The sequence below is a fragment of the Lepus europaeus genome, chromosome 2 (assembly GCF_033115175.1).
Source record: "Lepus europaeus isolate LE1 chromosome 2, mLepTim1.pri, whole genome shotgun sequence".
Taxonomy (NCBI): Eukaryota; Metazoa; Chordata; class Mammalia; order Lagomorpha; family Leporidae; genus Lepus; species Lepus europaeus.
Genome location: NC_084828.1, coordinates 47,499,765 through 47,516,048, shown reverse-complemented (window position 1 = coordinate 47,516,048; position 16,284 = coordinate 47,499,765). Strand labels below are relative to the sequence as shown.

General features: G+C 36.6%; 1 protein-coding gene across 1 annotated transcript in view; it reads right to left on the bottom strand.

The window, feature by feature from the left end:
• Window positions 1–16,284, bottom strand: part of EPHA3 (EPH receptor A3) — a 397,092-nt gene that overhangs the window by 15,470 nt on the left and 365,338 nt on the right. The window contains exons 14-15 of the mRNA XM_062176003.1: window positions 13,714–13,863; window positions 10,835–11,028 (exon numbers count right to left, since the gene is read on the bottom strand). Coding sequence (XP_062031987.1) covers window positions 10,835–11,028; window positions 13,714–13,863 — 344 coding nt within the window. The remainder of the gene's footprint in view (window positions 1–10,834; window positions 11,029–13,713; window positions 13,864–16,284) is intronic.

The following is a 16,284-nucleotide window of genomic DNA, read 5'->3' as shown; positions in this document are numbered from 1 at the left end:
TCATATTATATTTCTTTCTAGGATTGCCACCCCTGACACTGATTGGTTTCACAAACTTCCATTACAAGATACTTGAAATCTCCTTTAGATACAACCATATCCTGTTATATACTACAAAGGCATTCTTTCATGACAGTCAGCATTTTAATTTTGTAGACATTTGAGTTAATGACTTCTGGACCAAGTGATGCATTTTAGGGACTTCAAGAAAATCCCAAATGGCAAGGAAAGATTGAAAATTATAGTCTTGTGGACTGAGATGAGAGACAACTCTGTTTCATTCTAAACGAACCAACAACCACCACCATTCATGCATTAAAGTCTCATGACAATTCACAAGATACAAGAACTTTAATTAGAAATTAAATAATGTTAGGCAAATAAAGAAGACTACATTTGTGATGAAAATCCCATTACTAGGTTGAGACTTGCATGTACTAAGCATGTTCCTGTGACTACTCTTTTTATCTCTACTGCAGTAATTCTCTAAATTGTATTCATAGCTTTAATATCCTCCCCAAGTTTGTGATGTGAACTTGAGCTTCTGGAGGGACTCATTTTTACAAAACTGCTCGTGCTATGCCTTTCCTACCACTGTCAGTGAGAGTTCTGGTCTTGCCACCCTCCACTTTCCAAACCTAGAAGGACTGTCCAATAATGACTCTGTCACTTTGCACATCACAGTACCATAATTTTATTTCAGAAATTTTTCTTTCACACAACTTTTTTTTTTAATTTCCTCTGTTAAATCCCTATTATGTCCTTTCTTAAACTGTTGAAATTTCCCCCATTCTTTATCAGGAATCACTTCCAGTCTTTCCTAATAGAGCTATCAGACTGCTCTATTGATACACAGCAACACATCTAATAATTTCTTGACTGGCTCTCCCTTTCCACATGGATATAAGCCCATGGCTCTAGAAGTGACAATCTATCAAATATTTCTCCCTAATTTCCTTTTTTATCTTATGTTATGATAGAATATTTGTTCAATGTACTGTGGAACACAACATATACTTTTCGGTATCTTGCTTTTTTTTATAGTGTTCCCTTGGCCTGTTATGTTTTTAATCTGATCATGTAAAAGGAATTTCATCCATTATACAAGTCATTTCTTTAATACAATTGACAGGGGATTCCAAAGAAGCTACAATTAAACTCATTTCTCTTCATGAATACTTACCCATTTAGCTTTAATATTTATACATTCTCAGGGATATTATAAAATATATGACTAATTTTCCATCTTGTATCTAGGGATAAGCTATTGAAGATGGAAATAGAGTAATGTCACCAATATAACTGCCATGTGGCTTAGCATAATGCTTTGTATAAGGTGACTGCTAAATAAACATTTGTAACTTCATATTGATGTACAGCCAAGACTTCAAACTCATACATGTGTCTTGTGATTTACTCTAATTTGTAAGATAAGTAAATCAATTATGATTCTGACACATTCTAAATACAAGCTTTTTTATCTTCTGCACTTTTTTTTTTAACTTTTATTTTTTTGACAGGCAGAGTGGACAGTGAGAGAGTGACAGAAAGGTCTTCCTTTTCCGTTGGTTCACCCTCCAATGGCTGCTGCGGCCGGCGTACCGCTATCTTCTGCACTTTTAATCATACACAATGAACGATAATATTCACATAGACACGTACAGGAGGAGATTGTTTGAGAATGATCCAATTGTGAATCATTAATTAAAACAAATATTGAAAAGTGAAATGATCCCCATTAAAAGATTCCTACAACTATATATGAAAGAATTTTTTTTTGTAAAATAGGTTTAAAACATATTTAGCTGACATACCACAAGAAAGTAAAGTTTTTAAATATGATTAACAAGATCAAGGCTGTCACTGGAAACATTTTTTCTTTTAAGAATGGTGTGGCTTATCTTAAATGATACTATAGAATACTTGTGTGGGCACAATTCTATTCATTGAAGCAGATATACATGGCATTCAGAAATTTGGATCCCTGGTACTAGCCACAAGCTCAGACTGAGTTTTCAAGGGGATTTTTCTGGGGTTAAGTTGATAGAAAAACATTGTGAAATGTTACTTAACAGAAAATGTTAAGCATTGCCAGATACTAGTCACCCTAAGAAATCTGTTTAATGAACAGAAAAACACTAGAATTTTTTCTAAAAATTGTATCTATTGAAATTAAATATAAATTGGCCATCGCTGCAGCTCAATAGGCTATTCCTCCGCCTGCAGCGTTGGCACACCGGGTTCTAGTCCCAGTCGGGGCGCCGGATTCTGTCCTGGTTGCCCCTCTTCCAGGCCAGCTCTCTGCTGTGGCCCGGGAGTGCAGTGGAGGATGGCCCAAGTGCTTGGGCCCAGCACCTCATGGGAGATCAGGAGAAGCACCTGGCTCCTGGCTTCAGATCAGCGGGGTGCGCTGGCCGCAGTGCACCAGCCGCGGCGCCCATTGGAGGGTGAACCAGTGGCAAAAAGGAAGACCTTTCTCTCTGTCTCTCTCTCTCTCTCACTGTCCACTCTGCCTGTCAAAAAAAAAAAAAAAGAAATTAAATATAAAATGATATTATCAAATATTTATTCATGCATTTAGGAGACATTTATTGAGTTCCCACTATCAGTCTGGCACTAATAATAAGAGAAGCATGACATCTGATGGCTCAGGATTTAGTTTACTGAGATAATGCTATCTTAAAAAGAATGCACTCACTGAGAAATAACAATTAAAAGAATGATAAAGAATGGAAATATGGTGCTATGTAAAGGTATAATGGCATTAAACTTTATATTGTGTTGCCAGAGAACAGCTCAATAAATCCATGATGTATAAGCTGCTTTCCATTAAAAAAGACATAAAAGAGAATTTGAGGTGTGGAGAACAATGTATGCTGCAGTCTTCTGAAACATTTTAGCTTTATAATGGGATTAGAAGTGGCTGCTGAGATTAGACTGTTGTTCAAGTGGCACGAGTGCCGGATTCTGTCCTGGTTGCTTCTCTTACAGTCCAGCTCTCTGCTGTGTCCCGGGAAGGCAGTGGAGGATGGCCCAGGTCCTTGGGCCCTGCACCCGCATGGGAGACCAGGAAAAGCACCTGGTTCCTGGCTTTGGATTGGCGCAGCGCGCCAGCTGTAGCAGCCATTTGCGGGGTGAACCAACGGAAGGAAGACCTTTTTCCTCTCTCTCTCACTGTCTAACTCTGCTGTCAAAAAAAAAAAAAAAACAAAAAAAACAAAATCTACGTATTCCCCATGATCCACATAGTCCAAGCACTCTGGCTTCTGTTTGCCTCCTTGGATTATGACAGACATTTCCTTCCGCTACTACTCTTTAGCAGTGTTTTTCCTCTACCACTTCCCAGGAAATCACCAATCTCTTTTCTCAAGATCGTTACAGTTTATTTACCTTATGCCAAGAATATTTTTTTGAGAGGGGAGTTCTTTGAACAGCTGGCTTATATGTTCAGGTCTCAGCTCAAATGTAACCTCCGTGGAGGGCTTTTTCAAAATCACTTTCATGATTTATCATAACTATCCATACATTTCCTTTCAGTGGTCTACCCTTGTCTATTGTTCATTGTACCTATTCCATAATGTAAGCTGCGGATGGCCATGACCATATTTGTTTTCTTCACTGTTCTTCAGAGTCAGCAATATGCTAGTGCATGGTACATTGGCATATAATTGTTAGGTAGGAAGTTAAATACTAGCCTATGTGTTTGAGAGAGGCCATGGGAAAAAAAAACAAGTTAGCGCAGGAAGCAGGAAAGAATGTAGGAATCTTAGAAGCCTGCTTTGGGACAGTCCAGCATTTACATTTCCAAAGGACTATCCATGTCAGCTAACCTAAGAAAGAGGTCCCAGTTGTCTCTCCTGGAGTCAAGCCAGGGGAAACTTTCTGGAAAGCTATCAAAGGGGGTATACTTTGGGATAACACTGTGAGATAAAGCCCTTGGGGAACTTCATGCACCAAAACTCCTTGCCCAGCAACATCCCAGAATAAGATGGAGGGAGTAGGAGAAATGGTGAGAAGAACTGGACCCCATACCCATATAAATCCCAGCCTAAATATACTTTGTTCCTCGCTGAGTTGCCTACCTGGCATGTCTGGTGTCTGCATCATTAAGCTCTGCTAGCTTGGTTACCGCCAATCCCCATCTCACATTTAAAACTATTTGCTTAGGAGCAGGGTAAGAACCTCTGTTCCAACTCTCTCTGGTAACATAATACGTAATTGTTGAAGAAATGAATAAATAGATATTTGAGTAAAGGAAATGTCATTGGAAAAGAAGTGCCTTTTTAAACCATCAGAAATAATTCAGATTTTTTCCCCTAAGTGTTAATGATGCTATAGTTTGGATATGGTTTGTCTGTCTCCCAAGGCTTCATACATTAAAATTAATCCACATGGTGAGGAGTTACTACAAGAATAATGTGTAGAGGTTTAGCCTTTGGGAAGTTATTATGATCAGATAAGGTCTTTTTATTATATAAGGGGAACATATTTTGTGTATTTCATACTGTTATTCATACAGTTTTAAGAACACATTGATACATCCCACACTATCCTTCCTCACTCCCACACTCCTTCCTTTCTTATTTTTCATTTAATTTTTGAAATGGCATTCTTTCAATTTACTAGGACTTCAGGGTACAATTCCCATCATTGAATTATAGTGGTTGTATAGCAGAGGGAGAGAGATACAGAAAGGCACATATTGCTCTCTGTCTTTACATGTGACCCTTAGACCTTGGACCTCCAGAACTATAGTGGCAATCAACCTGTATGCACAAAGTACCTGTCTCAAGTACTTCATTTAAAAAAAAATATTTATTTTATTTGAAGACATAATTAGAGAGAGATAAACAGTGAGATACAGAGTGAGAGACAAAGAGAGATGGATCTTCCTTCTGCTGGTTCACCAGCCAGATGACCAAAATGGATGGGTGTGGGCATGCTAAAGGTCAAGAATCAGGAGCTTCTTCTAGGTCTCTCACCTGTGTGGCAGGAGCCCAAGCACTCCCGCAATAGAATCTGAATGACTAGCTTGGGATTGACATGGATAGCCGTACATTTAATGTGTTCCCTAGGTAATTCTTATCACCAAATGTGAGAAATACTGCAACAGGCATATTTATATGGGTATGTTTTTGCAGAAAGAAAGAGTTCTGAAGGGAAAGATGGATTGAAGGGAGGGAGAAGAGAACTGAGGGAAAGAGAGAGAGAGAAAGAGAGACAGAGAGAGAGAGAAAGGATTTGCCTGACAAGCAGAGGGACATTTCCTCTCTTATAATTAAAGAGGACCAGAAGGCAAGCCAGAGAGGTGCAGGTATCAGTAAGTTTTATTGTTGTAAACTCTTATCTTATATTTTTCAATAAAGTATGTGTCAAGGGATCATTGAAAAAGTAAAGGGGGTAATAAATTTAATTAGTCATAAAGAAGGATGAAATAATTCTTGTCAAAGGTAGAAAAACTGATTTTCTAAATAAAAATTAATTCTTGATATTGTTGCATGGTTGTGTGATTTTGTTGGTAACAACTATATGATGATGCTATCTACCCAGTTTTGTTTTAATGGCAATTTTTAAACATGTAATTATAATTACTCTAGTTTTATATTTACTAAATTAAGGTGCATTAGATTTTGTATAAAAATATTTGTAATTCATTGGATCTCTACATGCAGAAGTATGAAACAAATCCTCTACCTTACACAAAACAATCAAAACTTACAAAAAATCAACTCATAATGGATCAAGGATATAAACCCAAGAACTGAAACCACCAAATTACTAGAGGAAAATATAGGGTAAACACTACAAGACATTGACATATGGGAGGAATTCTTGGTTAAGACCTCAGAAGCATAGGAAATAAAAGCAAAAACAAACAGGATGGCATCAGCTAAGAAGCTTCTACATGGTAAATGAAACATTTAACAAAGTGAAGAGGCAATTGACAGAATGGAAGAAAACATTTGCAAACTATAATCTCATAAAGGATTAATATCCAGAATAAATAAGGAGCTCAAGAAACTCAACAACAAAACAAACAATCCAGTTAAGAAATGAACTAAGGATATGAACAGGCATTTTTCTGAATGATGAAATACAAATGGTTGATAGACACATGAAAACATGACCAAGATTACTAATCATCAGGGAAATGAGGATAAAAACCACAATGCAGATTCACGTCATCCCAGTTAGAATGGCTATCATCAAAAAATCAGAAAATAATTAATGCTGGCAAGGATGTAGGGAAACAGACACTCTATTACACGGTTGGTTGGAATGTAAATTAGTACAACCATTAAGGAAGACAATTTGGAAATGCCTCAGAAGTCTTGAAACTGATTTACCATATGACTCAGATATCCTACTCAGAATTTATCCAAAGGGTATGAAATCAGCATAAGAAAGAGTTATCTGAAAATCCATGTTTATAACAGCTTAGTTCATAAAAGCTAAGACATGGAATCAACCCAGATGTATATCAACTGATGACTAGATAATGGTGTATATGTACAGTGAAATACTATTCAGCAATAAAAAGAATGAATCCCTGTCTTTTGCAGCAAAATGGATACAATTGCAGACCATTATACTTAGCAAAATCCAACCCCCAAAAGACAAATATCTTATGTTTCGTCTGATTTGTGATAGCTAAAATAGAGAGTACAAAAAAAGCAATGTATATGAGTGAAAGTGGCATCTTGGGGTTTGAATAGGGCTTATAGGCTTTATCTAGACTCCTGAGGAACAGTGATCTTTGTACATTCTACTTGTTGAATTCTTTATTTAATGGAGGATTAAGATTGTGGTTATGAAGTAAATTGAAAGTATGTTATCACAATAATTAAAAGTAAAATAAAAAAGGGAGGTAGTGGGAAAAAGGATGGAGGGTGATTAAGTATTATCATCTTATTAAAACTATGTATATGAAATACTTGATATCCATTCACTTTATATAAATAAATACATTATGTATTTAAAAAGAAAAATTTTTGAAGGCTTCCTAAAATTAAATGTTTTGTAGTAAAAGAGGTATAATTTTTCTGGTATTTAGAATATATATTCTGAGAAAAATATATTTTATATTTCAATAAGAATGAATAAATAATTAAAAGTTTATATTAAAATTTGGATGCTAGGTCATAACTGATACACTAGTACTTATGCTGATCTGACATAAGGCCATATCTCTCCATAAAATTGGGGTTAAATATCTCTAGATCATATTGCATGGGTTAGCTTTATACTGACTAAATCATTCTGTGGAAATGGTTTAAATGTCATTTTTATGACACAGAAAGAGTTGAAAAAGGGTTTTCTCTGCTATGAATACTGTTGTGTAAAGATAAAAATAAATGGTGTCAGGATACAAAATTAGGACCATATGGCCCAGAAAAGGACAACAAGGCTATCCTGTTAGTTGTTAAACTGTCAGGTGGATTTCCATAAGAGTCCAGACTGTCTTTCTCTGAAGTTTAGGAAAAAGATTAATCTTTATGGGATATGTTTTTTGAAGCTTTCTGTTAAGATCTATCATAAAATTCAATCTTATTAAAGCCGAATGTTATTTCTAACAAAATATGATTTTTATATACTAATATTAAGATTTTGTTTCTATTTTTTATTTATCTTATTCAAATGTAATGTAAAAAAACAGGGGCCAGTGCTGCCGCGTAGCAAATAAAGCTGCTGTCTGAGTGCCAGTTGGAGTCCCAGCTGCTCCATTTCTGATCCAGCTCTTTGCCATAGCCTGGGAAAACAACAGAAGATGACCCAAGTCCTTGGGCCCCTGTATCTGTGTGGGAGACCTGGAAGAAGCTCCTGGCTCCTAGCTTTGGATCAGCACAGCTCCCGCCATTGCTGCCATTTGGGGAGAGAACCAGTGCCAGTGGATGGAACCTTTCTCTCTCTCTCTCTCTCTCTCTCTCTCTCTTTCTCTCTCTCTCTCTCTTTCTCTGCCTCTGCATCTCTGTAACACTGCCTTTCAAATAAGTAAATAAATCTTAAAAAAACTAGATCATTCATGCTTAGTATAATCAACTCAAAATAGATTAAATACTTCAAATTAACACTTGAACCATAAAATGCTTAGAAGCAAACACAAGAAAAGCTCTACAACATTGATCTTGGCAATGAGTTTCTAGATCTGAAAACAAAAGCATAGATATAAGAGCAAAATTAATTTGATGGTATCAGGTCTTAGATTTAGGTCTTTGATCCACTTTGAGTGGATTTTTGGTAAGGTATAAAGTAGAGGTCTAGTTTCATATTTCTGCATGGGAGATCCAGTTTTCCCAGCACCATTTGCAGAAGAGATTGTCTTTGCTTCAGGGATTGATTTTAGCTCCTTTGTTCAAAATAAGTTGAACATAGATGTGTAAATTGATTTCTGGAGCTTCTATTTGGTTCCATTGGCCTACACATCTATTTTTGTGCCAGTATCAAGCTGTTTTGATTATGACTGCACTGTAATATGTCTTGAAATCAAGTATTTTGATGCTTACAGCTTTCTTTTTGTTCTACAAGGTAGCTTTAATTATTCATGATCTCTTGTGTTTCCATATAATTTTTAGCATCATTTTTTTCTAAACCTGAGAATGTCTTTACTATTTTAATTGGGATTTCATTGAATCTGTAAATTGCTTTCGGTAGTATTGATATTTTGGTGATACTGATTCTTCCAATCCATTAACATGGAATATTTTTCTATGTTTTAATGTCTTCTATTGTTTCTTTAAAAGTTTCATGATTTTCCTCATAGAGATCTCATAGAGATCTTTGACACCGTTGTATAAATTTATTCCATGGTATTTAACTCTTTTTCTAGCTATTGTAAATGGGATTGATCTTAAAAGAGCTCAAGAAAATCAGCAGCAAGAAAATGTAAATTTAATGTAAAATACAGTAGTTATCAAAAATAATGTGTTATTTACTTGAAGTTTACTTAAAGAGTAGATGACACATGCACAGACAGACACACAGGAGGTATCTGTGTGAGGCAATGGATTTGTTATCTTGCTTGTGATAATCATTTAATAATGTAAGTGTATATCAAAGCATGATATCGTACACTTGGAGTATGCACAATTTTGTGATAATTGCATCACAATAGAGGAAGAAGATATATACATAGATGTATAGATGGGAATGCTCATTTATCCATTTTCCTCATTGTCAAATCTGTCTCTACCTAAAATTTTCATGTTTAGTTTATCGTGTGCTTTAGGTAACATTAATTTTGATTTCTTAAAACATCAAATTAATATATCATAGATTTGTAGAAGTCTGATACAAAACTATAATTAATTGAACATTTATACAAATATATACGTATATATATATATATAAATATTACATATCTTTCTCTCAAACATTTACCCATAATCATACACTATTAATCTTTAAACAAACAACTTAAGGCAAAAAGCAAGGAAATTCCTAGACATTAAATGGCAGCTTTAATTACCATGCTTTTTATCAATGGAAACAATAGGCTAGGGTAGAATTAATGGAAATGTAAAATAGCACATTTGAGACCAGATATAGAGGAACTATTGATTATGCATGGGCTCAAGAACTTAGAGCAGAGCACAAAGCATTGTTACTGAGGAAATTCCATTGCACCTACACAGACATTATCGGGCTTTCTATTCTTTAAACCATTGGTTATATGTACAAGCACATAGCTAGTAGTCCCAAATATGCCTGAAGTGATTCTCTCTTCACTTGTCAAGGGGAATATTTTTCATGTACAAAATATGTACTAGTGGGGCTGATGCTGTGGTGCAGCAGGTTAAAGCCCCAGCCTGCAGCATGGGCATCCCATATGGGCACCGATTCAAGTCCTGCCTGCTCCACTTCTGATCCAGCTCACGCAAATGTACCTAGGAAAGCATCAAAAGGTAGCCCAAGTCCTTGTGCCACTGCACCCACATGGAGACCCAGAAGAAGTTCCTGGCTCCTGACTTGAATCAGCTCAGCTCTGGCCATTGTGGCCATTTAGAGGGCAAACCAGCAGAAGGAAGACCTCTCTCTCTCTCTCTGTCCATATTTTTGTCTGTAACCCTTTCAAATAATAATAAAAATAAATCTTTACCAAAATATGTACTAGTGAGTGGGCATCTGGTACAGTGGTTAAAACCATGCTGGATGCCCACAGCCCACACAGCAGGTACTTGAGTCCTGACTCCAGCTTCCTGTTAATGTGTACCCTAAAAAGTTGCAGACTGTGGATCATGGATTTGGGTACCTACCACACATGTGAGAGATCAGGATTGCTCTTGGTTCCAGCCTGGCCCAGCCCTGACTCATGTGGACTTTTATGGAGTAAGCAAGCTGATGGAAGATTCTTCTCTGTCTCTTTGCCATTCAGTTTAAAAAAAAAATGTGTACTACCTCATGAGGTAAATAAAAACAAAATTTAAAAGTCTACAAGAGCACACATCATCAGGAAAGAACTACATTTATCTTACCCATGCAGTGAGATTCTACATTATTAAGACAGCTTTGCCTTTAGTTTCTCTGAGACGCACTTATTTGATTAGCTAAGAAGACTTATTTCTCAAAGATTTAAAGAAGCTTGAATGCACAGTCACTTTTGTCAATATAGATACTAAAAATATTTCAGAATTCTGTCATTACTACTTAAATAACATGATACTTTTCCCTAAAAATAAAAAAAAAAAAGAGAAGAAGACACATCTTTCCAATCTTGAGGAGTATAAATTTCAGAGAATTTTGCAGGGAAAGTCTACAGGAAAAAAAACTGACATCTTTGAGACAGCAAACACATGCATTTCTGAGTAAGAACAGGATGCAAACTCGAATGTGTCACCTTGCTGCCGCACTGGTGATGATCTTCAGGCTGCCGGGATTCCGGATAAGCTTGTCCAGGATGCTGACAATCTGCTCAAACTTGGGTCTGTTGTTTCTGTCTTTCTGCCAGCAGTCCAGCATCAGCTGATACAAGGCAGCTGGGCAGTCCATGGGGGGTGGTAGGCGATAGCCCTCATCCACAGCCTTAATTACCTGTGTAGAAAGTGGAACGTATTTTACTCTCTTCTAGGTGGAGCACATTACTAGGCATACTTTAAAGTTAAGTTTAAAAGTTCTCATTTTAAGTTGCCTAAAGGGATAACAGCTGATCAAATAAATAATTGCTCACGACTCAAAACATTATATAAAGGAAGAACAAAGGAAAGTGGATATTGGAAAGAAATTTTGGTGAAGATCTTTTTTAGATAAAAACAAAAAGAAATGTTTGAGATTATCGGAAGTTTGATGGACTGAAGTAATTATGATTATGTTATACAAATTATACATAGAAATTGTGATTCCAAAAATATTAGAATGCAGATTCTAGTTCTATCACAGTTCAAATATTCCCTTCCTTTGATAAAATTCAATGTTCTACACAAGTAAGTATGTTAGTCTATTAGTTTTACACTTTATAATGCAGTGTTTCTTAAATTTTCAATATGTATCCAATCATCTAATGCATTTATTAATATGCAGAGTATTTTCCCTTCTAACCACAAGTTTCTGGAAGCAGAGATTTAGGGTGGAGTCTGAGAATTTCTATTCTTTTTATTTTTCACAAAATAAAATTGATTTGTTTTTGTCCTTGTAGAATATTCTTTTTTAAAAAACTTTTATTTAGTAAATATAAATCTCCAAAGTACAGTTTATGGATTACAATGGCTCCCCCCCCCCCGGAACTTCCCTCCCACCCGCAACCCTCCCATTTCCTGCTCCTTCTTCCATTGCATTCACATCAAGATTCATTCTCAACCATCTTTATATACAGAAGATCAATCCAGCACATATGAAGTAAAGATTTCATCAGTTTAAACCCACATAGAAACACAAAGTGCAAAATACTGTTTCAGCACTAGTCATAGCATTAACTCACACTGAACAACACATTAAGGACAGAGATCCTACATGAGGAGTAAGTACATAGTGAATCCTGTTGTTGACTTAACAATTTGACACTCTTGTTTGTGGCATCAGTAATCTCTCTAGGCTCTAGTCATCAGTTGCCAAAGCTATGGAAGCCTTTTGAGTTCACCAACTTCAATCTTATTTCGACAAGGTCATAGTCAAAGTGAAAGTTCTCCCTTCAGAGAAAGGTACCTCCTTCTTTGATGGCCCGTTCTTTCCACTGGGATCTCACTCGCAGAGATCTTTCATTTAGGTCATTTTTTTTTTTTTTTTGCCAGAGTGTCTTGACTTTCCATGCCTAAAATATTCTCATGGGCTCTTCAGCCATATTTGAATGCCTTAAGGACTGATTCTGAGGCCAGAGTGCTGTTTAGGACATCTGCCATTCTATGAGTCTGCTGTGTATCTCGCTTCCCATGTTGGATCATTCTCTCCCTTTTTTATTCTATCAGTTAGCATTAGCAGACACTAGTCTTGTTTATGTGATCCCTTTGACTCTTAGACCTATCAGTATGATCAATTGTGAACTGAAATTGATGACTTTGACTAGTGAAATGGCACTGGTACCTGCCACCTTGATGGGATTGTATTGGAAACCCCTGGCACATTTCTAACTCCACCATTTGGGACAAGTCTGATTGAGCATGTCCCAAACTGTACATCTCCTCCCTCTCTTATTCCCACCCTTATATTTAACAGGGATCACTTTTCAGTTAAATTTAAACACCTAAGAATAATATTGTGTTAATTATAGAGTTCAACCAATAGTATTAAGTAGAACAAAAAAAAATACTAAAAGGGATAAAGTATTAAATTGTACATCTACAGTCAGGACAAGGGCTGATCAAGTCACTGTTTCTATTCTTAAACAATTTCCAAGCCATCTAGTTCAAAAGACCACACATTGAGATCCCTAGGTGCAGACACAATTTTAGAAAACAGAGATGTGGAAAAGTGAGTGTGATTTTCCGTGTATTATATACAAAGCAATTTTTTTGAAGAAGCATAGAATGATTTGAAGATCAAAATGCATTAGGAGCCATTTCATATGTAATGAGTTGAAAATGACTCAAACAAGTTGTCTTGTTCTGTGTCATTGGGATATTGCTCAGATATTGTGGTTGATGATAAAGAAAAAACTTCTGAGAGCTGACGAATATGCAAATAGCATCTTTTCCTAGGCATGAGAAAAACATAACCTATAACAACAAAATTCTTTTTAAAAATCATATCACAGATATAATAGAAACTTAAAGATCATTTTCTCCATCCAGCCTTTCATTCATATAAATAAATGCATGTCCATGTTTAATACATTAATAGAAATAACATGACAGAGATTTCTTATTTTTGAAAAACACCGTATTTGAGGAAACAAGTTGCCAAGATACATTGATCTAATCAAGAAAGAATAGCAGACAAATGTATCTTGAAAGCAGTTTGATAGCAAAAAATATTTCAAATATTCCATTTATTTATTATTCCATTCTACTTATATTCCATTCTATTTATCTACTTAGTCTCTTATTATATTAGTAAAAAACCATTCCATTTTTGTCTCTTTTCTAAACCCTGATAAAGGAAACATTGAAGCTATAAGACTAATTCAATTAGCATCCTTTAAGACTTCGAAACACTTTCAATCCTTCCAAGTATTCAATTTCAATGCCACAGACCAGGAACCTCCTGGTTTTGTTATGCTTCACTTCCTTGCACAGCTTGATCTTTAAATCAGAACCCATAATTCATAAGCTACAAAAACATACTTACGTCCTGATTGGACATCTCCCAATATGGTCTCTCTCCATAAGACATCACCTCCCAGAGAACAATCCCGTAACTCCACACATCACTGGCTGATGTGAATTTGCGGTAGGCTATAGCTTCTGGTGATGTCCACCGGATTGGGATCTTGCCTCCCTTAATAGAAAGTCATGTGTGCACAAATGAGCAATGCGTAGAACATATCATACACATTATATAATCTAAAATCTGATAGAATATATCATAGTATTTCTATTATACAATGGAACATAAATATATGCTAAAACATTTTTATGTTTTTCTATTATAAAACATACATAAGTAGCATATCATTTACAACAAGGAAATATTACAAATCAGCCTTTTATTTGTAATCTTACCAAGACCAATTATTTAAATAAAATACAGTAATTAGAAAAAAAGTAATAAGTTGATAACAAACATGACCAAGATACTTATTTGCTTTTATCTTAACAAAATTAAAATGAAACATATCAAAGCTACCACATCTTAAGTGCTTCATTACTATTTTCCCAAGAGGACCGTTTTGAATATATTTTAATAAAATTTCTTAACATGGTGAAATACTGAAAGGCAAACTTTGCAAGGAAGATCTGCATTTAAGTTGGAAAGCAAAATCCATTCCATGTTAATCTGGATACAGACACAATGTTGCTTTATCACCTGCTGAAACACCAGGCCCATCTCGTCAAGGGAGATGGTCATTCTCCAAATGTTTTATGTAGCTGGGACTTGCTACTATATACTGTAACATAGGATGTGGTTATAGATTCAAGATCATTATGTTCAGAATGGTCTTCTAATCAAATGCTATCTGTTTGTTTTCCATTGTGGTAACCTCATTCAACAAATTTTTTAAAAATTCAAATGAAGAAAAAAAATGTAATTATCTTAAAGAAAACACTTAAATTTTTAATTCTCTTCTCTTTCTAATGTGTTTTACAATCATTGAGGCCTGATAAAAATAAAAATACAGACATACAAACACATATATACACATATACAGAGAAAGGTGTTAGAATACAACTTCAAACTATTCAATTTAACAATTTCTGAAAGCTACTGAATAATCCTTTTCACTTTCTTTAACTTTGATTTTATTAGTTCTTGAAAATCCATTATGACTATTTGCTCACTGTGCTATTTTGGGAATGTATTCTGGCTCCATTTCAGAGCTGTCACTGCTAAAATCACAAAGCCCACGCACTATAAGAATACATCAAAAAGTTTGTGTGAAAATGTAATTAAAATATAAGTTTATCCTCCCAACAGGCTTGAGTACTTAAAGTAAACTGATTGAGATCCAGTGTAGTGGGCTGCTTGCACTGACCCAAGTTACACTTCCATAGAATTCAAGAGAAAAGTCTAGAGCCCTGGCAGTGCTAACAATGAATGCTGAGATGATTCTTCTTCTTCTTCTTCTTCTTCTTCTTCTTTTTTTTTTTTTTTTTTTTTTGACAGGCAGAGTGGACAGTGAGAGAGAGAGACAGAGAGAGAGGTCTTCCTTTTCCGTTGGTTCACCCCCCAATGGCTGCTGCAGCTGGTGCACCGTGCTGATCCAAAGCCAAGAGCCAGGTGCTTCTCATGGTCTCCCATGCGGGTGCAGGGCCCAAGCACTTGGGCCATCCTCCACTGCCTTCCCGGGCCACAGCAGAGAGCTGGACAGGAAGAGGAGCAACTGGGATAGAATTCGGCGCCCCAACCCGGACTAGGACCCGGGGTGCTGGCGCCGCAGGCGGAGGATTAGCCTATTGAGCCGCGGTGCCGGCCCGAGAGGTTTCTTCTAAACTAGTTGTAAATGTAGCTTGCAGACAACTGCACACATAGAAGCTTCCAATCCAGAGAGTGCCTGGAAGCTTCACAATCCTTCACTCATATTTCACCCAATGCATCTTAAAGCATAGATGAGAAGAGGAAGAACATGACAGAGGCTGAATAAGATGCACCAGCAATTGTATCCCCACAGAGACACCAACTGAGCAGCTATTCCTGCACTAAGCCAACCACACAAGAGAAGAGAGATGCTAGTGCTCACTTTGAGTATAACAATAAGAAAGATGCACTGGATAAAGCAGGAAGAGGAGAGTTGTTCATGTCACACGTCTCCCAGCTACAAGAAATGCAATGTGGACAGAGATATGGCGCCTTCCCCTTGGAAAAGGTAGAGGGAATTAAGTTCAGACATTAGATTTGAAACCCAGTACCAGACTGGTGACAGTGAAATCTGGAGCCAGACACGTACCACAACACCTACTCCAAGGCCAGTAGCTATATACTGAATCTTTGTACCCGCCATAGGCAGGTCCCTAAGGGACCACCTCCACCATCCCTCCCCTAGCTCTGCTGACAGAGAAGCAAGATTCCAGCCACTGGGGCGCTAAATGGGACAGCATGATTAAAAACCTTCCTTGAGGCTCAATGCCAGGCCTGCTGCAGTGAGACTCAGCACAAAATAAAGTTCTGAGCAGCGCTTACAGGTGCAGTCTCCAGGTAGTTCTTCACTGGCCTCACAAGAAGACCTGCGCTCTGGTGTTCTTTCAGCCTATATCACTCAGC